The 26648-nt window shown below is 38.6% G+C and overlaps 1 protein-coding gene across 1 annotated transcript in view; it reads right to left on the bottom strand.

Moving 5' to 3' along the window:
* Window positions 1-26648, bottom strand: part of LOC117069747 (cytochrome P450 2C3-like) — a 66407-nt gene that overhangs the window by 6177 nt on the left and 33582 nt on the right. The window contains exons 3-7 of the mRNA XM_033188184.1: window positions 13507-13656; window positions 11118-11278; window positions 9686-9859; window positions 2478-2619; window positions 1245-1432 (exon numbers count right to left, since the gene is read on the bottom strand). Of these exons, the coding sequence (XP_033044075.1) occupies window positions 1245-1432; window positions 2478-2619; window positions 9686-9859; window positions 11118-11278; window positions 13507-13656 (815 nt within the window). The remainder of the gene's footprint in view (window positions 1-1244; window positions 1433-2477; window positions 2620-9685; window positions 9860-11117; window positions 11279-13506; window positions 13657-26648) is intronic.

Raw genomic sequence — 26648 nt, 5'->3', positions numbered from 1 at the left:
CCATCCATGTAAGATGTAACTTGCTCCTCCTTGCCTTCCACCATGTTTGTGAGGCCTCTCCAGCAATGTGGAATTGTAAGTCCAATAAACCTCTTTCTTTTATAAATTGCCCAGTCTCAGGTATGTCTTTATCAGCAGCATGAAAACAGACTAATACAAATGGATTTCAAAATGCTAATAGAGAAGTTCTTGAACACTGTCATCACAAATAAATAATAAATGTTCAAGGTGATCAAGATACTAATTACCCAATTTAATCATTACACAACTCATACATGTTTCTAAACATCACGTTGTTCTCCAAAAATATTAGGTGTCACTAATAAATAAAAGAGAAGTGATTATGCTCACAGGCTGATAAAAAGGAGCCAGGAAAAAGGGAGAAGATGAAGAGGAAGGAAGAAGAAATAATTATTTAAGGAAGATAATTGAAAAAGTAAGAGAGAAGGGATCCATGCCACAGTTAAAACAGCTTACAGTAGAACAAAAGAAAGCCCATCTGTCACAGCAACTGACATGAAAAAGAATCAAAGGTTGTAAATGTAGCCAAGTAGGTAAATCTAATGGAAAGCATTAGAGGAGTCCACTTCCAGTGACTAATTTTTCTGTGAGATGGAAGAGCAGGTCACCTATTAAAAGTAAGATAATGAAAGGCTGAGAAGAGTTCAAGGTTGAAAGTCATTGTGGAGTATGGTGAAGCAAGTTGAGTTAGATTATAAAGCAGGATTGTTGGGTAAGATTGAGAATACTTTTGGCATTGATGAAAATTAAACCACCACATTTGGCATTGATGATAACAATATCAACCTGCTGGGCTGCATGGTCTTTTCCAGCACAGGTCAGTAGCCAATAATCAGGCAGGGTGGAAGGAGATTTTTGTATTGGACTTTTCACAAGTAAGTCATAGGGACAGTACAGAAGGGGTGGGATATAGGATACAGGTTAATTGGTAAGAGTAATAAAACCTAAAATTGAAAGGAAGGGACAGGATAGCACACTGGGCTAATGGACAGGCAGAGTGTAGAGCTATCAAAGCATGGAAAATCCCGTGGGAGTCTAGGCACTATCATATTTAGAAACTTGTATCAAAAACTAGAAGGAAAGAAGTACATGGTCACAGGGTAGGATGCCTGAGTTATGATTGTGCCATACCTATAGAAGATTAGGCAATCTACAGTTCTACTGCTATGATATTTGATTGCCTAAGACACCTAAGGAAGGGTATAGACATAAATATCTCTCACCTTTGGAATAAGGTATTCTCTAAACCGAATGTCTTGAGTCACTGCATGGGGCAGGTTGGTGGGGACGAGGTCAATATATCTCTGTATCTCATGCACCACGGCATCCGTGTAGGGCATCCGGCTTCTGTCCTGCATGCAGACACTTCGGTTTTTGCCGACCACATGATCAATTTCTTCCCGCACTTTAGCTGGCAAGGCAGGAGTCAGAATTTATGAGAAGTGAAAAAAACTTGAAGTACCATTTGTAGGATCCCTTCATCATTGTCCCATTGTAGTTGGAAATGGGACAATGATGGAAAATTACGTGTCACTACCTCCATAAGCGAAAAAAAAGGACACACAATTTACATTTCTTGGGCAAATTGAAAGCTCAGTAGACACAGGTATGCAGGTATGAAATACAATTGCACCATGACATTCAATCCTCAACTTTGATTCCCTACTCTGTGTACTTTTTCTTGACAGACTCAGAGATCTGGGATCCTGAAGAATCACTGAAGACCTTGTAGTTTAGCCATTTTGTGTATGTCAATTTTATCTGAAATATTTAAGTTTCAATAATCTAAGAACTACACAGTGCAGTTCAGGAAGTAAGATATTAACTTGATTCAGCACAAAACTTAAGAAGTTAAAATTTATTCAGAAGGTATTAATAATATAGGACAGACACACTGCACTCTTCATTATTTTACTTTATAATTCCTTAAAAAACTTCTATGTGGAAGGTATAATTTCATGTAATTTACAAAGAAACAAGTCCAGAGAAGTAAATAGTTTCCTAAGGATGCTCAGGGAATATGTGGTCTTTCCCATATTATCCCCCTTGAACAGATAAGGGACCATAGTTATGGAGAGTAATCATGTGTCTGCAGGTCAAGCAAGCCACCTATTAGTAGAATCAGAATTCAAAGCCACCACTATTGAAGTCTACAGCTCATTGTTCAAAATAACAATGCCACACTGCTGCATCTGTTCCAAACCAAATCAAGAATCCTATACCATCGCAGGGAGAATAATGGCCTCTGCTCTTCAAATCTCTATCATTATTTAAACATTTTATTCTCCTTTTATACTAGGAACTAATTTGAATTGAATCCACCCAATGGTAGGTAGATGTACTAATGAATAGAAATGTTGTTGTACCTTGTGTTGGCAGGTAAATGGTGGGGTGGTTATCCGTATTTTCTGTCCACTTCTACCTGAAATTTGATCCTGCCCATCATCTGTTCATACCTGAGATCTCAGGGTGCTTCAGCAGGAGTAAGAGTCCATATCTCATTGTGGTGCTTGTTGTCTCTGTTCCTGCACTAAACATATCCCATATAGTAGCAACCAAGTTGTCCATGGTAAATTCAGACTCTTTATTGTGTTTTTCCTAGCAATGACATGTTACGATTACTTAATAAAAAGCTTTTCAAGTAACACAATACTATTCAGTACAACATCAGTACCTGGCTAATTAAGCCAGACTTTAGAGTGTGCTATGGGTGAAGATAATATTAGGTGAACAGTTAGAATTGCTTCAAATTTAAAATAACATCGGACTCACAAACATTCAAGTACTTTCTGATTCTTCAGTTTCTAACCCCCTAGAGCCAGTCAGTCCTTTGTAATTTTTTAAACATACTTTTCATTAAGTCATCACTGCTAATCACTGTCAACTCTAGCATCTATTGTCTATTTCATCATATCTAATTTTTCATTCAAATTTCTTAAACTAATCACACCCAAACTACAGCAGTATTTACAGCTCCATCAGTCATTACACCCAACACTGCTCTTCAATTACAATCATTATAGCCTCTTTGAAAATTTCACAAACTTGATTACTACACTCATCATCTCCTGGATCTATTTTCTCCCTCCTGTTTATCTAAGTCAGAGTTTCTCAAACCTACCTCATCTGTAAATGAATATATCTTAGAGATTGCCCAAAAGTAAGCCCGTCTGGGTTTCTATCCATTCCTGTGTTCCCTCATTTGTTACATCTTCTCTTCATGGAACCATGATATGTTATCATCAGTCTTGAATGGATGTGTGCATGTGTGTGTTTGCATGTTTTGATCTGCCCCCAGATAAAGAATCAGCTTTGAGGGGCGGAGCAAGATGGCCGAATAGGAACAGCTCCAGTCTCCAACTCCCAGCGCGAGCGACACAGAAGACCGGTGATTTCTGCATTTTCAACTGAGGTACTGGGGTCATCTCTCTAGAGAGTGCCGGACAATCGGTGTGGGTCAGCTGCTGCAGCCTGACCAGCGTGAGCTGAAGCAGGGCGAGGCATCGCCTCACCTGGAAGCGCAAGGGGGAAGGAAATCCCTTTTCCTAGCCAGGGGAACTGAGACACACAACACCTGGAAAATCGGGTAACTCCCACCCCAATACTGCGCTTTAAGGAAACAGGCACACCAGGAGAATATATCCCACACCTGGCCGGGAGGGTCCCACGCCCACGGAGCCTCCCTCACTGCTAACACAGCCGTCTGCGGCGATCTATCCACAAGGCAGCAGCGAGGCTGGGGGAGGGGCGCCCGCCATTGCTGAGGCTTAAGTAGGTAAACAAAGCCGCTGGGAAGCTCGAACTGGGTGGAGCTCACAGCAGCTCAAGGAAGCCTGCCTGTCTCTGTAGACTCCACCGCTGCGGACAGCGCACAGCTGCAGTCCATTAGGGGAAAGAGCGGGGCCGCTGCAGACCCGAACGACTCTGTCTGACAGCTTTGGGGAGAGCGTGGATCTCCTAACGCGGAGGTTGAGATCTGAGAATGGACAGACTGCCTGCTCAGTGGGTCCCTGACCCCTGAGTAGCCTAGCTGGGAGACATCCCCCACTAGGGGCAGTCTGATACCCCACACCTCACAGGGTGGCGTCACCCCTGAGAGGAAACTTCCAAAGAAAGAATCAGACAGGTACACTCGCTGTTCAGCAATATTCTATCTTCAGCAACCTCTGCTGCTGATACCCAGGCAAACAGGGTCTGGAGTGGACCTCAAGCAATCTCTAACAGACCAACAGACAGTCCTTCTGACTGTCAGACGGAAAACTATCAAACAGGAAGGACACCTATACCAAAACCCCATCAGTACGTCACCATCATCAAAGTCCAGAGACAGATAAAACCACAAAGATGGGGAAGAAGCAGGGCAGAAAAGCTGGAAATTCAAAAAATAAGAGCGCATCTCCCCCTGCAAAGGAGTGCAGCTCATCGCCAGCAACGGATCAAAGCTGGTCAGAGAATTACTTTGACGAGATGAGAGAAGAAGGCTTCAGTCCATCAAACCTCTCAGAGCTAAAGGAGGAATTACGTACCCAGCGCAAAGAAACTAAAAATCTTGAAAAAAAAGTGGAAGAATTGACAGCTAGACTAATTAATGCAGAGAAGATCATAAACGAAATGACAGAGATGAAAACCATGACACGAGAAATACGTGACAAATGCACAAGCTTCGGTAACCGACTCGATCAACTGGAGGAAAGAGTATCAGCGATTGAGGATCAAATGAATGAAATGAAGCGAGAAGAGAAACCAAAAGAAAAAAGAAGAAAAGGAAATGAACAAAGCCTGCAAGAAGTATGGGATTATGTAAAAAGACCAAATCTACGTCTGATTGGGGTGCCTGAAAGTGAGGGGGAAAATGGAACCAAGTTGGAAAACACTCTTCAGGATATCATCCAGGAGAACTTCCCCAACCTAGTAGGGCAGGCCAACATTCAAATTCAGGAAATACAGAGAACGCCACAAAGATACTCCTCCAGAAGAGCAACTCCAAGACACATAATTGCCAGATTCACCAAAGTTGAAATGAAGGAAAAAATCTTAAGGGCAGCCAGAGAGAAAGGTCGGGTTACCCACAAAGGGAAGCTCATCAGAATAACAGCAGACCTCTCGGCAGAAACTCTACAAGCCAGAAGAGAGTGGGGGCAATATTCAACGTTCTTAAAGAAAAGAATTTTCAACCCAGAATTTCATATCCAGCCAAACTAAGCTTCATCAGTGAAGGAGAAATAAAATCCTTTACAGATAAGCAAATGCTTAGAGATTTTGTCACCACCAGGCCTGCCTTACAAGAGACCCTGAAGGAAGCACTAAACATGGAAAGGAACAACCGGTACCAGCCATTGCAAAAACATGCCAAAATGTAAAGACCATCGAGGCTAGGAAGAAACTGCATCAACTAACGAGCAAAATAACCAGTTAATATCATAATGACAGGATCAAGTTCACACATAACAATATTAACCTTAAATGTCAATGGACTAAATGCTCCAATTAAAAGACACAGACTGGCAAACTGGATCAAGAGTCAAGACCCATCAGTCTGCTGTATTCAGGAGACCCATCTCACATGCAGAGACATACATAGGCTCAAAATAAAGGGATGGAGGAAGATCTACCAAGCAAATGGAGAACAAAAAAAAGCAGGGGTTGCAATCCTAGTCTCTGATAAAACAGACTTTAAACCATCAAAGATCAAAAGAGACAAAGAAGGCCATTACATAATGGTAAAGGGATCAATTAAACAGGAAGAGCTAACTCTCCTAAATATATATGCACCAAATACAGGAGCACCCAGATTCATAAAGCAAGTCCTTAGAGACCTACAAAGAGACTTAGACTCCCATACAATAATAATGGGAGACTTCAACACTCCACTGTCAACATTAGACAGATCAACGAGACAGAAAGTTAACAAGGATATCCAGGAATTGAACTCATCTCTGCACCAAGCGGACCTAATAGACATCTATAGAACTCTCCACCCCAAATCAACAGAATATACATTCTTCTCAGCACCACATCGCACTTATTCCAAAATTGACCACATAATTGGAAGTAAAGCACTCCTCAGCAAATGTACAAGAACTGAAATTATAACAAACTGTCTCTCAGACCACAGTGCAATCAAACTAGAACTCAGGACTAAGAAACTCAATCAAAACCGCTCAACTACATGGAAACTGAACAACCTGCTCCTGAATGACTACTGGGTACATAACGAAATGAAAGCAGAAATAAAGATGTTCTTTGAAACCAATGAGAACAAAGATACAACATACCAGAATCTCTGGGACACATTTAAAGCAGTGTGTAGAGGGAAATTTATAGCACTAAATGCCCACAAGAGAAAGCAGGAGAGATCTAAAATTGACACTCTAACATCACAATTAAAAGAACTAGAGAGGCAAGAGCAAACACATTCAAAAGCTAGCAGAAGGCAAGAAATAACTAAGATCAGAGCAGAACTGAAGGAGATAGAGACACAAAAAACCCTCCAAAAAATCAATGAATCCAGGAGTTGGTTTTTTGAAAAGATCAACAAAATTGACAGACCGCTAGCTAGACCAATAAAGAAGAAAAGAGAGAAGAATCAAATAGACGCAATAAAAAATGATAAAGGGGATATCACCACCGACCCCACAGAAATACAAACAACCATCAGAGAATACTATAAATGCCTCTACGCAAATCAACTAGAAAATCTAGAAGAAATGGATAATTTCCTGGACACTTACACTCTCCCAAGACTAAACCAGGAAGAAGTTGAATCCCTGAATAGACCAATAGCAGGCTCTGAAATTGAGGCAACAATTAATAGCCTACCCACCAAAAAAAGTCCAGGACCAGATGGATTCACAGCTGAATTCTACCAGAGGTACAAGGAGGAGCTGGTACCATTCCTTCTGAAACTATTCAATCAATAGAAAAAGAGGGAATCCTCCCTAACTCTTTTTATGAGGCCAACATCATCCTGATACCAAAGCCTGGCAGAGACACAACAAAAAAAGAGAATTTTAGACCAATATCCCTGATGAACATCGATGCAAAAATCCTCAATAAAATACTGGCAAACCGGATTCAGCAGCACATCAAAAAGCTTATCCACCATGATCAAGTGGGCTTCATCCCTGGGATGCAAGGCTGGTTCAACATTCGCAAATCAATAAACGTAATCCAGCATATAAACAGAACCAAAGACAAGAACCACATATTATCTCAATAGATGCAGAAAAGGCTTTTGACAAAATTCAACAGCCCTTATGCTAAAAACGCTCAATAAATTTGGTATTAATGGAACGTACCTCAAAATAATAAGAGCTATTTATGACAAACCCACAGCTAATATCATACTGAATGGGCAAAAACTGGAAAAATTCCCTTTGAAAACTGGCACAAGACAGGGATGCCCTCTCTCACCACTCCTATTCAACATAGTGTTGGAAGTTCTGGCTAGGGCAATCAGGCAAGAGAAAGAAATCAAGGGTATCCAGTTAGGAAAAGAAGAAGTCAAATTGTCCCTGTTTGCAGATGACATGATTGTATATTTAGAAAACCCCATCGTCTCAGCCCAAAATCTCCTTAAGCTGATAAGCAACTTCAGCAAAGTCTCAGGATACAAAATTAATGTGCAAAAATCACAAGCATTCTTATACACCAGTAACAGACAAGCAGAGAGCCAAATCAGGAATGAACTTCCATTCACAATTGCTTCAAAGAGAATAAAATACCTAGGAATCCAGCTTACAAGGGATGTAAAGGACCTCTTCAAGGAGAACTACAAACCACTGCTCAGTGAAATCAAAGAGGACACAAACAAATGGAAGAACATACCATGTTCATGGATAGGAAGAATCAATATCGTGAAAATGGCCATACTGCCCAAGGTGATTTATAGATTCAATGCCATCCCCATCAAGCTACCAATGACTTTCTTCACAGAATTGGAAAAAACTGCTTTAAAGTTCATATGGAACCAAAAAAAAGAGCCCACATTGCCAAGACAATCCTACGTCAAAAGGACAAAGCTGGAGGCGTCACGCTACCTGACTTCAAACTATACTACAAGGCTACAGTAACCAAAACAGCATGGTACTGGTACCACAACAGAGATATAGACCAATGGAACAGAACAGAGTCCTCAGAAATAATACCACACATCTACAGCCATCTGATCTTTGACAAACCTGAGACAAACAAGAAATGGGGAAAGGATTCCCTATTTAATAAATGGTGCTGGGAAAATTGGCTAGCCATAAGTAGAAAGCTGAAACTGGATCCTTTCCTTACCCCTTATACGAAAATTAATTCAAGATGGATTAGAGACTTAAATGTTAGACCTAATACCATAAAAACCCTAGAAGAAAATCTAGGTAGTACCATTCAGGACATAGGCATGGGCAAGGACTTCATGTCTAAAACACCAAAAGCAACGGCAGCAAAAGCAAAAATTGACACATGGGATCTAATTAAACTAAAGAGCTTTTGCACAGCAAAAGAAACTACCATCAGAGTGAACAGGCAACCTACAGAATGGGAAAAAATTTTTGCAACCTACTCATCTGACAAAGGGCTAATATCCAGAATCTACAAAGAACTCAAACAAATATACAAGAAAAAAACAAACAACCCCATCAAAAAGTGGGGAAAGGATATGAACAGACATTTCTCAAAAGAAGACATCCATACAGCCAACAGACACATGAAAAAATGCTCATCATCACTCGCCATCAGAGAAATGCAAATCAAAACTACAATGAGATACCATCTCACACCAGTTAGAATGGCAATCATTAAGAAGTCAGGAAACAACAGGTGTTGGAGAGGATGTGGAGAAATAGGAACACTTTTACACTGTTGGTGGGATTGTAAACTAGTTCAACCATTATGGAAAACAGTATGGCGATTCCTCAAGGATCTAGAACTAGATGTACCATATGACCCAGCCATCCCACTACTGGGTATATACCCAAAGGATTATAAATTACTCTACTACAAAGACACATGCACACGTATGTTATTGTGGCACTATTCACAATAGCAAAGACTTGGAATCAACCCAAATGTCCATCTGTGACAGACTGGATTAAGAAAATGTGGCACATATACACCATGGAATACTATGCAGCCATAAAAAAGGATGAGTTTGCATCCTTTGTAGGGACATGGATGCAGCTGGAAACCATCATTCTTAGCAAACTATCACAAGAAGAGAAAACCAAACACCGCATGTTCTCACTCATAGGTGGAACTGAACAATGAGATCACTTGGACTCGGGAAGGGGAACATCACACACTGGGGCCTATCATGGGGAGGGGGGAGGAGGGAGGGATTGCATTGGGGAGTTATACATGATATAAAAGTCATGCACATGTACCCTAGAACTTAAAGTATAATAAAAAAAAAAAAAAAAGGAGAGTGGAAAAAAAAAAAAAAAAAAGAATCAGCTTTAACATGGTAAACATAAAACCTAAGTCTCTTTGGGTGAGAACTTAGAAATATCCAGAGACACGCAATATGGCTTACACAGGTAATATGTTGCATAAACAATTAATACACTTTAGGATACAGCATTTGTTTTCATATCTCAGTTTCACCAGTAAAATCAAAGCATATCAATGAGTCACAACACCCACAAAGATAAAGTAGCAAATCAGAATTACATTGTACCTTTTCCATTTGAATCAGAAAACAGTCAATAAAATCTCGAGGGTTATTGATGTCCAGAGATTCCTGATGTTCTTTTACTTTCTCCAAAATAAAACTTCTTTGGAGAGCATAATTTTTAAATATCACATTATGACTTCCTGGGAGAACCCGTAAAAAGGGGAAAGCATTGTAGAGCTGAAAGAAGAAAGAATCCATCATTAATTCATTCACCAAACGCTGGTCCTTATTATTTATCAGAAACTGGTTATATGCTAAGTAGATAAAGATGAATAGACATGCTTCCTGCACAGGAATGCATTCTGAATCTGAAGGAGAGAGCACTGAAAAAGTAGGCAGAGACAGTATGCACAGGTTACAAAGCAACTTCAAGGCCAATCACGTTGATTTCCTAACCATAACTCTGAAGGAAATCAGGAAATTACCCCTGTTGTCACCTCTCTTCAGATGAGGAAATTGAAGTTCATAAGGTTAATCAACAATTCGAAGACACCAAACTAGTGATCTCGGAGCTAATACCCTGTGTTTGTACCAGTATACACAATATATGTTTTACCAGGGGACAGTTTAAAAATTTTGAAAACTCATACTCATTTGTTGTAATGAAGAAATAGTACATCTGAAAGATTAACAAAGTGCCCAAATCACTTAGCGTATACATATATATAAAAAAACACAAACACACACATATACATATATATATAAATTTTAAATATTCCACCCCAAAGAATGTGCACATTTTCCTGACTCATGTTTTTGCTCGTCCTAGAGCTTACAGAACATGCTTTAATTTAGACAACACCCTAATGACCTAATACCCTTGGAAGGCATCAACATAATATATTCAGGCTTGTAGCTTAAATCAAACTAGATACAGAATCAGGAATCAGGAATTCTAGATTCTAGATTTTGATGTTCATTGTCTTAGCTAGGCTATTTTGAAAAATATGCCTAATAGCTCTGGGTCAGTTTCCCATTCCAGTAAATAAGAGACATTAGACTATTTTTTCTCTAGGGTCCTTTGAAGGTAGGTCACATCAGGAACTTATGATCAGTACAGAATTTTAGTTGTTAGTGATTATAAAACATAGGTTACTAACATTTTCTGACTGTGTACTTTAATAAGAAATCCATCTTAAATCACTACCCTCTATATCTGACGATCTAAAAACAAACAAAAAAGTTTCATCCAAACAAATCTTGCTATAAATGTAGCACTCTGAGATTATGTATTTTTTTATATTCTATCTTACTTCATGTTTTCAATTTTATTGCATCACATTAGACTGATTTGATAACTCACTAATGTGTTGCAAATGATAGTTTGATAAGCATTGCTTTGGACATTTTTAAATAGGGCAGAGAGATGGGGTAGGCATGAGCTATAGATGAGCTAGAAAACTATTACACATTCTAAAAAGAACCTTGGCCTTACCGGTATCCAGGGGCTGCTCACAGTTTCAAAGTTTTCATTAAAATACTTCATCAAGGTTAGAAATTTCTGATCCCTGTAATCAAAACGATTCTGGAAAATGATGGAGCTGATGACATTGCAGGGAACACAACCCAGAAGAAAAGTGGGATCACAGGGAGATGCTACAAACAATACCAGTCAGAAGTTAGTACACAATTTTCATATGAATCTAGAATTGACTGCTTAAAATAATTGGAAATGATTAACTTCTAAGATCTTCTAGAAATAAAAACTACCTGGACATGCCACCATTACTATAAACTTCAAATGCTTAAAATAAAATTTGCTGTATTTCTCCAAATAAAACTGTCTAATCCAGTCCACTTTATTTGATAATTTTGCCCCAAGGAGTCTCCTATTTACATCATTTTCCAAAATGTTCTAATTCACAAGAAGGAATACAAAACAAAAAGAGGCCATTTAAAATATATTTTAATGTATGGAATTTAATTATCAGTGTTGATACATCCTCATGATGCCAACAGAAAACTAAACAACTTAAAAAGAAAATCAAAATACTCAAGAAACTTGAAACAGAACATGGAAAACAGAGTTGAAAAATTTGGTTGTCTTTTTTTGTAAAAGATAAAAATAATGAGAGAAATTGGAATTATAGTTACATATTTGAAAAACTACATTGTGGGTAGACATAGACTTCATATATGCAATAAAGAGCATGGCTCCATTTTTGGATGTTTGATTGCTAGAAGTTTTATAAGACTCACCCTGAACTCTTCCCCTTCTACCCACATCTGGAAACGCTTTAAAAATAAATGTGTAACAGTTCCCTCCGTTAGCACAAATAGACAGTTTAAGCCACACAAGCCCTGACCTGCACACAGGAAACTTCAACCCAGCCCTAAACCGTAATTGCCATGAAAACCTCATGCCACTATCCTCCTGCTGCTCTTTCAGTGTCATTTTGGACCTGGTTGGGTGTCAGCCTGCTCTTCATTGAAAGCAACATTATGTGAGTAATAAACCTTTCATATCCTATTGGTGCTTGTGTGGAATCTTTATTGTAATCATCTAAACCAGATTTTGAATGATAGGTAGGTCCCTCCTGCCTCTGTGTGGTGATAACCACAACACCACAACTCTAGAAGGACAATGCAAGCTCAGATCAAAAATTAGAAGTTACTATGTAAATTAGCTCTGCTCAACCTGTGGAAATAACTTCCAACTGTTAGTGTTATTAGTGATTAAATGGGCTTCCCCAAGAGTGTGAGGTCCCTACAACGAAGTGGAATCAAGCAGATTTTGGATGACTAAAGGTCAGGGAGTTGAGAGAAGGCCATAGTCACCATGGGAAAAGTTGAACGAGTTAATAACAAGTTCTGCTTCAATACAAATTAAGAATACAAATAATTTCACAGATAATATGTGCCAAAATTCAATATTCATTGCTTGACTAATTCTATTTCCAAATTTTATTCTAAGAAAGTAGTCAGAGATTTACAATAATGAACATGGGTTGCACTTTTGTATACTAAGAGCAGGAAAAACTAGAATCAACCTACCTGGCCAAAACAGAGGATTAGTTAAATAAACTCTGGTGTGTCCAAAATAATGGACTACTGTACTATCCAGCTAATAATGTTCTTGAAAAACATTTAAAAGTTAAACCCATAAAAATATTCATTCAATACATGACATTATAAAACCACATATATCTTATGATCTTACCCCTTGCTTGCCCTGCCTAGCCCTTTCTCTTCCACCTGCTCTCCCAGCCCTGCAGGTGCACACACACACATCTATGTGCTGCAGAGATCTGTGCTGCTGCAGTACCATCTCTTCATATCCACACTCCATTATGAGAGGTGAATGGCAGCCCCACACTTTTGTGGTAATTGGCAACCCCTGTATTGTTCTTAAACACTTTACTAGAAAAGTTACCTAATTTTTTAAGCGTATGTGGCCAAGACTGATAGCTGATTGCCAAAATTCATGTTCTTTTCTTCCTGTGCACAGAGTAAACCACATTTTCCAGCTTCTCTGGCAGTTAGGTGTGGCCTTGTTACTAAGTGGCACACATGAGAGAAGTTATGTGTGCCACTTCTATGCCTGGTCTAAAGTATTTGCTTTTTAACTTGCTCTTTTCTCCTTCCTCTATCACACAGAGATATGAACCGTTGATGATATTGAAAGACATTTGCTGAAGATATCAAAGACCAATTAACCTGGTACCTAAAAAGACTGTTATTCCAAACACTTCACCTCTTAATTACTGTTATGTGAGCAAAAAGTAAACTATGATACTTCAGCCATCATAATGTTTTGTAGTCTATTTACAATCCCATTTGTTCTACCCAAACTATTAGTGTTAATTATATGAAGAAATAAACACCATTGGTTTTTTTTAATGCCTCCACCAGACACAAGGCCTCCTCTTGAATTCGGTCTTCAATTGTTTTCTTCCCCATCCCCATATTCCTCAAAACCATGAGAGAGAAACGCCGAATTTGCTTCCATCTGTCTCCATTGCTAAAAATAACTCCTATCAACACAAAAGAAAAAACAGAGAGAGAAAATATTCTTCATTGTCATGAATACAAGCTGACAGTTCTCATCTCAGGAGATGATATTGACATTTCAGCAGGGATGTAAATATAATGGTGTCAGCTTCAGGGATTCCCATTGAACCCTTCATCACACCTGCCTCCTCTTTGAACCCAAACTACTATTTAACAGTCAGGATTCTTAATTTTGCATATTGCTAAACTATTCTTAATCCACCAGCTGCACTAAACCTCAGAATAATTCTGTAAACTGAATGTTTTGTCCAGTTTTACAAGCAGGCTAAAAATCATAAAGGCAAAATGCTTGCTCGTGATCCTGCAGCAATAAACATGGTGAGTCCTGGTCATAGCTTAAATTTTCAGGGCTGGCTTTTCAAACTGTAAGTTAATTTTAGGAGACATAACAAGAGGAGGGAATTATCAGGAGAATGTGAGACAGCACTTTTTCATTGGAAGGAATTTCCTAACATTCCATTCCTCAGATAAGGGGTACAGTCATTAAACAAACAGCTAGTCTCCTTTTAACATACCCCATCTATTTGTTAAATCTCTCCCATGAAATATGGGAGGAAACACCAAAAAAGTTCAGTATTAAGTTGCCAGAGCAAAGACCAGATCAAGGGGAAAAAAATAAGCTCATAGGAAACTTTTCCAGGAAGCCTCTTAGAGAACAATGTAGAAGGGGTCAGGACCCCACTGTGGTCATATCTCTGTTTGCCAGAACCCTGTGATCCACCAGAAGACTTGACAGTTTAAGGCTAGCTCCAAAAAAAACAGAAGAGAGTTCCAGCACTTAATCAAAAAAGCTTTTTTTAATATCAATTCTGATACATCCTTACTATATGCTTTCCCATGATCTTTTCAGAACATATGTTTGCTTTATGCTTTGTCTTTTATTGGATTCTAATATTTCTCATGCTTTTTTAGAATCATATTTGAAGGTGAGGATGGAAATATTCCAAACTGATGTGGTTCCATGCACACTATTCAAGCTTCCTAAAATAATCTCTGGGTATCCATGACTAAAACCAGGAAGCAAAATATATGGTGAATAAGGATATTTCAGTAATTTTCCTCCTCTCTCTCATCTCTTTATTGCTTTTCCACTATTTTAACTAACCATAATTTACAATGAACTTGTCTTTGTAACGAATTTATAGAAAACTAGCGGTTAGATGGCTTATCATTGAATTTTATGTTTAACGGGGACATAGTGTCACATTCACAAGTTTTAAATACAGATTAATGATCCTTTATAAAAAATTATTCTTAGCCTCAGGTAGAAAATATGAAAAGTGTGTTTCATAAATTTTTCTAAATACTTATAATTTCTCAATTTCTTAGAATTTTTCAAGTTTTTACAACTTACAAACCCACACACATACCCCAAAAGGAAGCATACCGAATCCTTGGGCAATTTTATCTAGCACTGGAAAACTCCCTCGGCCAGAAAATTCTTCTCCCTAATCAATCAGTGCTTCCTTAATTGCTTCGTATCCATGCAACACCACGGTGGGCTTCATGCCACAATAAACAGTGAGCACAGGGCCATAATCTTTTGCTAGCTGCAAAAATAGCAGATGCAAGTAAAGTGAATTTCAAAAATAAAATGTAGATAGCTTAGGGAAATATTTTTAATATTGCCAGAAGGATGTTTTAATACTTGTCCACCTATTATATAAAATGTTACATTTTAGAACCAATTATTTGATAAGAAAAAAGTATTTCAATAGTAATTAGCATTACTAATAATAATGCTATAAGTGCTAGTGTCAGCTTCAATATTTATTTCTTATTCAGCCACTACTATATGATAGGGGCTATATTTTTGCATTTTGTTTCTATTATTTCATTAATTTTTTATGCCAAACTACTAATTGTACCAACTTTCTCCTTTCCTCTTACAGTTACAGTAAATCTGTGTTCTTCTTTGGGTTAAGGGAAGTCCATCTAATTCGCTTCATGTGTAGTCTAACAATTGTCCCCCATTGTTCATTCTCCATAATATCTTTTTAGCACCAGACACTGCCACATTTTTGTAATGCAAGATAACATAGCAGTGTGGTCACACATATTTCCCAGCTTCACTTGAACGTACATGCAGCCAAGTGACTTAGTTTCTATGAACTGATGTAAGCACAAGTATTGTGTTAAAATTCTACATTTGTGCATAAAAGGTAATTGCTTCCCCTTCATTCCTGCCCCTCCCTATGGGATGAAATAATAGCATTGGAGATGTCCATACTGTGACCATGCAAATGAGAAAAACAGTCTAGAGGCAGAAGATACTAAAACTACGAAGATTAAAAAAAAAAAAAAAAAAAACTGGTTCTCTGAATGACATCATGAAGGAGAAGCAAGTTGACAGTAAGCACCTAGAGTTTCTTATGTGAGATAGAAATAATCTCCTATCTTCTTTCAGCATCATCTTTCTGTAGTATCAGCTTATGTGGTATCCTAAATGATATATATAGGACTTACAGTCTTTCAACTTTTCTATTGTAGAAGTTTTTTTGCTGACCTAAAAATTCAGTCTACAAACTATAGTGACCTTTTCACAAGGAAGATGTTAACATGACTATCCTTTAAGCATGTTAATAGTATCACATTGCTCTTTTTTTTTTTCCTTTTTTTTTTTGAGACAGAGTTTCACTCTTCTTGCCCAGGCTGGACTGCAATGTTGGGATCTTGGCTCACCACAACCTCCACCCCCCGAGTTCAAGCGATTCTCCTGCCTCAGTCTCCCAAGTAGCTGGGATTACAGGTATGTGCCACCATACCCTGCTAATTTTGTACTTTTAGTGGAGGTGGGGTTTCTCCATGTTGGTCAGGCTGGTCTCAAACTCCCGACCTCAGATGATCCTCCTGCCTCCACTTCCCAAAGTGCTGGGATTACAGGTGTGAGCCACTAGGCTCGGCCCATATTGATCTTATGACAGAAACAAGTGTTCTTTACACCCATGCCTGCATGTCCTGTCCCCTGCTTCCCTCTCTACTCTCAGTTTGTACCATATTCTTACTTACTCTCTGAACTACAAACACTTTTGACCTCTTTTCAGGGTCTTAGGGAGAGACGTATAAACAAAAATAAAATTCAAAGCATCCCTCTCCCCGCGAGCTGGCCCCACTCCCTTACCACCAGCAATTTAAACAGACTTCCTCCTCTAGGCCAGGTCCCTCCAAATTTAACCTGAAAAACTGATTCATGCCATCATGGGAAGGGGGCATTGAATATGCCTCATTATGTCCTCTTCCCTTTTGGAATTCAGGAAAAGCTGACCAACATTTAACATTAACACAGATCTTAACTCTAATAAGAAGCAATTACAATCTATTCTCGCTGAAGACTGCTGCCTGGAAGCTTCATCTGCATGATAAAACTTTGGTCCCCACAACTCTTATCATAACCCAGACATTCCTCTCTATTAACAATAACTCTTTCAATCAATTGTCAATCAGAAAATTTTAAACTCTGGATATCCTGGAAGCACCCCCTCTCTCATTTCTTCGAGTTGTCCCACCTTTCTGGGCCAAACCAATGTATATCTTAAATGTATTGACAGGAGTCTCATATGTACATACTCAAACATATAAATGTATAAAACCAAACTGCCCTGACCATCATGGGCACATATTCTTGGGGTCTCCTGAAGGCTATGTCGTGGGTCATAGTCATTCACATTTGCTCAGAATAAATCTCTTCAAGTATTTTGCAGTTTGACTCTTTTCATCGACAGAAGCAATTCTCCCCCAGATTGAAAACACGTGAAATTGGGTTTTGTCAATATTTGATATGTTTCATTCCTAATCATTCTTATGATTATCAGCTCCAACTTCACTTCCTCAGAGAACCCTTTGCTGAATGCTCCTCTAACTGGTTAGTCCCTTGAAATTACATGGTCTCTTTCTACCATGTCCCTGTTACACAGTTTGTAATCATACCTTTACTTGCATTACTGTTTCATAAATATATTCCTATCCTCTAAACTGTAAGTCCTTAATGATAGGGTCGCTTTAAATTTTCTTTCGCCATTGAAAGAAAATACCACCTTGCACCATGCAAGGAGGTATTTAATTACTTCTAGAAAATGTGGTATACTTAAGTAACCTGTGCAAAATCTTTTTTATTTACATCTTCCAGAAATGGAAATTAAAGCGAAGAGAGGTTTTAATCCTGCTTAAATCTGTGAATTTAAATCAACAATAGATGAGCTGGGGTGCAGACACAATCTCTTTAAATTCAAAGCCAAGGCATAGGAAGAATGAGCTTCCAGAAGCAGTATTCCAGTAACTGGCTTCCTTAAGAGAAAGACAGATTCCAGATCATTCCTTCAGGCTTTAGAGAGCAACTGATATGGAAACAACTTGGAGTAGAGAAGTTACTGACTCATTTATTGAGAACTACAGTATGAAATATGAAAGATCTGAACCCTCAGTAATTCCCTTGATTTCAATTCATATATGCTTTATGAAAATGTGGTGTTGTGACACTGTAAATCAGTGCTTATTTAAAAAACTAAAAGCTGTTCCATTTTCACTAGCATTTACCAAAGAAGAGTTAAAGCAACCTGGATTACAATATCGACAAAGAATTTCTGCTCCTGGCAATGTCAACAATCATAACATGGATCAATGATCTTGGCAATGTTCCACTGGTGGCAGGAATGACTCACATCTTGAGCAACTGCTGCCGTGTTGAACTGCTGATAAACTTTGACGTCAATAAGGAATTGTGAAAAACATTTTCTTCACAAACAACTGGGCTCTCAACAATATACAATACAAGAAAACTTTGTATATAAGTTATATCTGATTCAAATATGCAAATGCACTCTTGTACTAATGACTGATGATGCATTATTTGTTTAATCTACCAATGAAGAAATCTGACAATTTATATAATTGAAACGAGTTCCTATATAAATGGAAGCCCCCATATTCCTTGCATAAAATGAATTTCTCTTCAAAGGTTTAGCCTGTTAACTTCCTTGTTCTTTGTTCTCAAATTCAACTTTATTGTTCTCCATGGCTCCTTGCCCATAGTTACTTTCCCGTCAGCTCTAATCAATAACTCACCTCTGTTTACTTAGTTACCCACTCTGCACCCATTCAACCCTTTGAAACTTCATGGCCCACCACTGTAATTCACAACCCCCCCTGCCTTCCTTATTTAAGAGAATATTCACAAATAGCTAATCAGGTCAGCTTAGATTGTGTGGTCTGACCGTAGTCCATGGGGTGAGTGACACAGAGGTAGAGACTATGTGGTAGAGATAAAACCTCCTTCTCTCCTTTATTCAGTATACTCTTGTGATCATGATTGATGCAGGCAGCACCCTTCTGAAGAAGTAAATTGCCTTGCTGAGAAAACTTTTGCCTGAGTGCTAGTTTCACTTCGTGGCACCAAGCATTTATCTCCAACATTTCTCTTAGGTGATACAGTCTATAATTGCTTTCCAGTTGAAACATCCATTCTGGAGTAAACACTTATTTGCCTCAAACGTGCTGATTTCTTCATTTCTTTTGGATGTACTGATTGCATGTTCTTCTATATGTCTACATTATAAAGGCATATCTGGGTGTCTAATGGATACATCTCTATAAAGGTATCTCTTTAAAACTTGGTATCTGGGGACATATATTGCTTAGTTATGGGGATATCTGACTTACTCACTGCAGAAAACTAAAGGAAAATTAGTCATACTTACCACGCTTATGGATTTGCTGATGTTCTTAGTCTTTAACTGTAGAATATTTCCAATAATGGGGAGAGGAGTTGGGCCAGGTGGAAGCTTCCCTTTGGCATAGCTTCGGTTCCACAGAGAAAGAAGAATCAGACAAGAAAGGCAAATCACCAGGATGATGAAGAGATCCATTGATGGGCTCTTTGAAAACGCAGTTGAAAGCTAAGAATCTAAAGATTTTGTAAACCAAAGTGCAAGCGCCTCACCAATTATGTACTAAGACTTTGAACTTCGGATGATTGATTTTTTTATCTTTAGTACACTTTGAACTGCTGGTAGAAGTAAAAACAAAAATTAATTTAATATTGATTCGTTCTTAAGTTTAACCTAAAATTGTAACGAAATGATAACCCTCACTTCTGTAAAAGCAAGAAATAATAAAATCAAAATTAATAGAAAGAAGAAAATAATAAACCTCAGCACAGAAATAAATGCAATAGAGACTGAGAAGTAATTCAAAACATTAAAAAAAAAGAGTTGGTATTTGAAAAGAAAAAAGAAAATTGATGAACTTTTAGCAAGAATACTGAAGTAAAAAGTGAGAAGACTCAAATAAATAAAATCACAGGTAAAAAAGAGACATTTCAGATGATATTAAAGAAATACAAAGGATCATAAGAAACTGTTATGAACAACTATATGTAATAAATTTAATAAAAGAATAATTGGATAAATTTCCAGAGACATACAACCTTCTAATATTAAATTATGAGGAAATAGAAAATATAACAGAAAAATATAGAATGAGAAAATTAAATCAGTACAGAAAGCTATTGTATTAAAAGAAAGCCCAGAATATGATAGCTTAACTACAGAATTCTGCCAAACATTTAAAGAAGAATTAATATTAACTCTTCTCAAACTATTCCAGAAATTAAAAGAAAAAGTATTTCCAAACTAATTTTGCAAGGTTAGCATAACCTGATTCCAAAACCAAACAAGAACACACACATACATACAAACTACAGACCAATATGTCTAATAAATATCAATATAAAAATCCTCAAAAGACACTAGCAAAGCAAATTCAACAACACACTGAAAAGAACATTCACTATGATCAAGTTGGATTCATACTAGATATGCCACAATGGCTTATCATAGGGAAAAAAATATGATACATCATATTAAAAGAAAGAAACACATATTAAAATTAAAATTAGAAAAAGACATATTAAAAGAAAGAAAGAAAGATTGCCCTAGCCAGAACTTCCAATACTATGATGAATAGGATTGGTGAGAGAGGGCATCCTTTTCTTGTCTCAGTTTTCAAAGGGAATGCTACAAGATTTTGCCCATTCAGTATGCTATTGGCTGTGTGTTTGTAATAATTAGCTCTTATTATTTTGAGATATGCTCCATCAATATCTAGTTTATTGAGAATGTTTAGCATGAAGGGCTGTTGATTTTGTCAAAGGCCTTTTCTGCATCTATTGAGATAACCATGTGGTTTTTGTCATTGGTTCTGTTTATGTGATGAATTATGTTTATTCATTTGTATATGTTGAACCAGCCTTGCATCCCAGGGATGAAGCCAATTTGATCGTGGTGGATAAGCTTTTTGATGTGCTGCTGAATTCAGTTTCCCAGTATTTTATTGAGGATTTTTACTTCAATGTTTATCAGGGATACTGGCCTATAATTCTTATTTTTTTGTTGTGTCTCTGCCAGGCTTAGGTATCAGGATGACACTGGCCTCATAAAATGAGTTAGGGAAGATTCCCTCTTTTTCTATTGATTGGAATAGTTTCAGAAGGAATGGTACCAGCTCCTCTTTGTACCTCTGGTAGAATTCGGCTGTGAATCCATCTGATCCTGGACTTTCTCTGGTTGGTAGGCTACGTAATTATTGCCTCAATTTTGGAACCTGCTATTGGACTATTCAAAGATTCAACTCCAGGGGCACGCCCAAGATGGCCGAACAGGAACAGCTCCAGCCTCCAACTCCCAGCGTGAGCGACACAGAAGACGGGCGATTTCTGCATTTTCAACTGAGATACCGGGTTCATCTCACTGGGGCATGTTGGGCAGTTGGTGCTTGTCCACAGGTGTAGCCCAACCAGTGAGAGCTGAAGCAGGGCAAGGCATCGCCTCACCTGGGAAGCACAAGGGGGAAGGGAATTCCTTTTCCTAGCCAAAGGAAATTGAGACACACAACACCTGGAAAATCAGGTAACTCCCACCCTAATATTGCACATAACCAAGGCTCTTAGCAAATGGCACACCAGGAGATTATATCCCACACCTGATGCGGAGGGTCCCACGCCCACAGAGCCTCCCTCATTGCTAGCACAGCAGTCTGAGATCTAACTGCAAGGTGCCGGCGAGGCTGGGTGAGGGGCTCCCACCATTGCTGAGGCTTAAGTAGGTAAAAAAGCGGCCTGGAAGCTTGAATTGGGTGGAGCCCACCACAGCTCAAAGAGGCCTGCCTGCCTCTGTAGACTCCACCTCTGGGGACAGGGCATGGCTAAACAAAAAGCAGCAGAAATCTCAGCAGAGGTAAATGTCCCTGTCTGACAGCTTTGAAGAGAGCAGTGGATCTCCCAGCATGGAGGTTGAGATCTGAGAACAGACAGACTGCCTGCTAAGGTGGGTCCCTGACTCCTGAGTGGCCTAGCTGGGAGACATCCACCACTAGCTGCAGACTGAACCTCACACCTCACACGGCTGGGTACACCCTTGAAACAAAGCTTCCAGAGCAAGAATCAGACAGCAACACTTGCTGTTCAGCAATATTCTATCTTCTGTAGCCTCCGCTGCTGATACCCAGGCAAACAGGGTCTGGAGTGGACCTCAAGCAAGCTCCAACAGACCTGCAGCTGAGGGTCCTGACTGTTAGAAGGAAAACTAACAAACAGAAAGGACACCCACACCAAAACCCCAATATACATCGCCATCATCAAAGACCAAAGGCAGATAAAACCACAAAGATGGGGAAGAAACAGTGCAGAAAAGCTGGAAATTCAAACAATCAGAGAGTATCTCCTCCTCCAAAGGAATGCAGCTCATCGCCACCAATGGAACAAAGCTGGATGGAGAATGATTTTGATGAGTTGAGAGAAGAAGGCTTCAGTCGATCAAACTTCTCAGAGCTAAAGGAGGACTACAAAACCAGAGCAAAGAAACTAAAAACCTTGAAAAAGGATTTGACAAATGGCTAAATAGAATAGCCAATGTAGAGAAGTCCTTAAAGAAATGATAGAGATGAAAATCATAATACAAGAACTACATGACAAATGCACAAGCTTCAGTAACCAACTCAATCAACCAGAAGAAAGAGAATCAATGATACAAGATCAAATGAATGAAATGAAGTGAGAAGAGAAGTGTAGAGAAAACAGTAAAAAGAAATGAACAAAGTCTCTAAGAAACATGGGATTATATGAAAAGACCAAATCTACATCTGATTGGTGTGCCTGAAAGTGACAGAGAAAATGGACCCAAGTTGGAAAACACTCTTCAGGATGTCATACAGGAGAACTTTCCCAACCTAGCAAGGCAGGCCAACATTCAAATTCAGGAAATACAGAGAACGCCACAAAGATACTCCTCCAGAAGAGCAACTCCAACACACATAATTGTCAGATTCACCAAAGTTGAAATGAAGGCAAAAATGTTAAGGGCAGCCAGAGAGAAAGGTCAGGTTACCCACAAAGGGAAGGCCATTAGACTAACAGCAGATCTCTCAGCAGAAACTCTCCAAGCCAGAAGAGAGTGGGGGCCAATATTCAACATTCTTAAAGAAAAGAATTTTCAATGCAGAATTTCATATCCACCCAAACAAAGTTTCATAAGTGAAGGCAAAATAAAATCTTTTAGAGACAAGCAAATGCTTAGAGATTTGGTCACCACCAGGCCTGCCCTACAAGAGATCCTGAAGGAAGCACTAAACATGGAAAGGAAAAACAGGTACCAGCCATTGCAAAAACATTTCAAAATGTAAAGTTCATTGATGCTAGGAAGAAACTGCATCAACTAACGAGCAAAATAACCAGCTAATATCGTAATGAGAGGATCAAGTTCACACATAACAATATTAACCTTAAATGTAAATGGAATAAATAATCCAATTAAAAGACACAGACTGGCAAACTGGATAAAGAGTCAAGACCCATCAGTTTGCTGTATTCAGGAGACCCATCTCACATGCAGAGACACACATAGGATCAAAATAAAGGGATGGAGGAAGATCTACCAAGCAAATGGAAAACAAAAAAAAAGCAGAGGTTGCAATCCTAGTCTCTGATAAAACAGACTTTAAACCATCAAAGATCAAAAGAGACAAAGAAGGCCATTACATAATGGTAAAGGGATCAATTCATCAGGAAGAGCTAACTATCCTAAATATATATGCACCCAATACAGGAGCACCCAGATTCATAAGGCATGTCCTTAGAGACTAAGAAAGAGACTTAGACTCCATATAATAATAACAGGAAATTTTAACATCCCACTGTCAACATTAGACAGATCAACGAGACAGAAAGATAACAAGGATATCCAGGAATTGAACTCAACTATGCACCAAGCGGACCTAATAAACATCTACAGAACTCTCCACCCCATAGCAACAGAATATACATTCTTCTCAGCACCACATCACACTTATTCCAAAATTGACCACATAGTTGGAAGTAAAGCACTCATCAGCAAATGTCAAAGAACAGAAATTATAACGGACTGTCGTCTCAGACCACAGTGCAATCAAACTAGAACTCAGGACTAAGAAACTCAAACAAAACTGCTCAACTACATGGAAACTGAACAACCTGCTCCTGAATGACTACTGGGTACATAATGAAATGAAGGCAGAAATAAAGATGTTCTTTGAAACCAATGAGAACAAAGATACAACATACCAGAATCTCTGGGACACATTTAAAGCAGTGTGTAGAGGGAAATTTATAGACTAAATGCCCACAAGAGAAAGCAGTGAAGATCTAAAATTGACACCATAACATCACAATTAAAAGAACTAGAAAAGCAAGAGCAAACACATTCAAAAGCTAGCAGAAGGCAAGAAATAACTAAGATCAGAGCAGAACTGAAGGAGATAGAGACACAAAAAACCCTCCAAAAAATCAATGAATCCAGGAGTTGGTTTTTTGAAAAGATCAACAAAATTGATAGATCACTAGCAAGGCTAATAGAGAAGAAAAGAGAAAAGAATCAAATAGATGCAATAAAAAATGATAAAGGGGATATCACCACTGACCCCACAGAAATACAAACTACCATCAGAGAATACTATAAACACCTCTATGCAAATCAACGAGAAAACCTAGAAGAAATGGATAATTTCCTGGACACTTACACTCTCCCAAGACTAAACCAGGAAGAAGTTGAATCCCTGAATAGACCAATAGCAGGCTCTGAAATTGAGGCAATAATTAATAGCCTACCAACCAAAAAAAGTCAAGGACCAGACGGATTCATAGCCAAATTCTACCAGAGGTACAAGGAGGAGCTGGTACCATTCCTTCTGAAACTATTCCAATCAACAGTAAAAAAGGGGATCCTCGCTCACTCATTTTACAAGGCCAACATCATCCTGATACCAAAGCCTGGCAGAGACACAACAAAAAAAGAGAATTTTAGACCAATATCCCTGATGAACATGGATGCAAAAATCCTCAATAAAATACTGGCAAACCGGATTCAGCAGCACATCAAAAAGCTTATCCACCATGATCAAGTGGGCTTCAGCCCTGGGATGCAAGGCTGGTTCAACATACGCAAATCAACAAATGTAATCCAGCATATAAACAGAACCAAAGACAAAAACCACATGATTATCTCAATAGATGCAGAAAAGACCTGTGACAAAATTCAACAGCCCTTCATGCTAAAAACGCTCGATAAATTCGGTATTGATGGAACGTATCTCAAAATAATAAAAGCTATTTATGACAAACCCATAGCCAATATCATACTGAATGGGCAAAAACTGGAAAATTTCCCTTTGAAAACTGGCACAAGACAGGGATGCCCTCTCTCACCACTCCTATTCAACATAGTGTTGGAAGTTCTGGCTAGGGCAATCAGGCAAGAGAAAGAAATCAAGGGTATCCAATTAGGAAAAGAAGAAGTCAAATTGTCCCTGTCTGCAGATGACATGATTGTACATTTAGAAAACCCCATTGTCTCAGCCCAAAAATCTCCTTAAGCTGACAAGCAACTTCAGCAAAGTCTCAGGATACAAAATTAATGTGCAAAAATCACAAGCATTCTTATACACCAGTAACAGACAAACAGAGAGCCAAATCAGGAATGAACTTCCATTCACAATTGCTTCAAAGAGAATAAAATACCTAGGAATCCAGCTTACAAGGGATGTAAAGGACCTCTTCAAGGAGAACTACAAACCACTGCTCAGTGAAATCAAAGAGGACACAAACAAATGGAAGAACATACCATGCTCATGGATAGGAAGAATCAATATCGTGAAAATGGCCATACTGCCCAAGGTGATTTATAGATTCAATCCCATCCCCATCAAGCTACCAATGACTTTCTTCACAGAATTGGAAAAAACTGCTTTAAAGTTCATATGGAACCAAAAAAGAGCCCGCATTGCCAAGACAATCCTAAGTCAAAAGGACAAAGCTGGAGGCGTCACGCTACCTGACTTCAAACTATACTACAAGGCTACAGTAACCAAAACAGCATGGTACTGGTACCACAACAGAGATATAGACCAATGGAACAGAACAGAGTCCTCAGAAATAATACCACACATCTACAGCCATCTGATCTTTGACAAACCTGAGAGAAACAAGAAATGGGGAAAGGATTCCCTATTTAATAAATGGTGCTGGGAAAATTGGCTAGCCGTAAGTAGAAAGCTGAAACTGGATCCTTTCCTTATCCCTTATACGAAGATTAATTCAAGATGGATTAGAGACTTAAATGTTAGGCCTAATACCATAAAAACCCCAGAAGAAAATCTAGGTAGTACCATTCAGGACATAGGCATGGGCAAGGACTTCATGTCTAAAACACCAAAAGCAACGGCAGCAAAAGCCAAAATTGACAAATGGGATCTCATTAAACTAAAGAGCTTTTGCACAGCAAAAGAAACTACCATCAGAGTGAACAGGCAACCTACAGAATGGGAGAAAATTTTTGCAACCTACTCATCTGACAAAGGGCTAATATCCAGAATCTACAAAGAACTCAAACAAATATACAAGAAAAAAACAAACAACCCCATCAAAAAGTGGGCA

This window comes from Trachypithecus francoisi, unplaced genomic scaffold (genome assembly GCF_009764315.1).
Source record: "Trachypithecus francoisi isolate TF-2019V2 unplaced genomic scaffold, Tfra_2.0 Contig01579, whole genome shotgun sequence".
Lineage (NCBI taxonomy): Eukaryota > Metazoa > Chordata > Mammalia > Primates > Cercopithecidae > Trachypithecus > Trachypithecus francoisi.
Note: the sequence above shows the minus strand (reverse complement) of the source record. Positions and strands in the feature narration are given on the sequence as shown.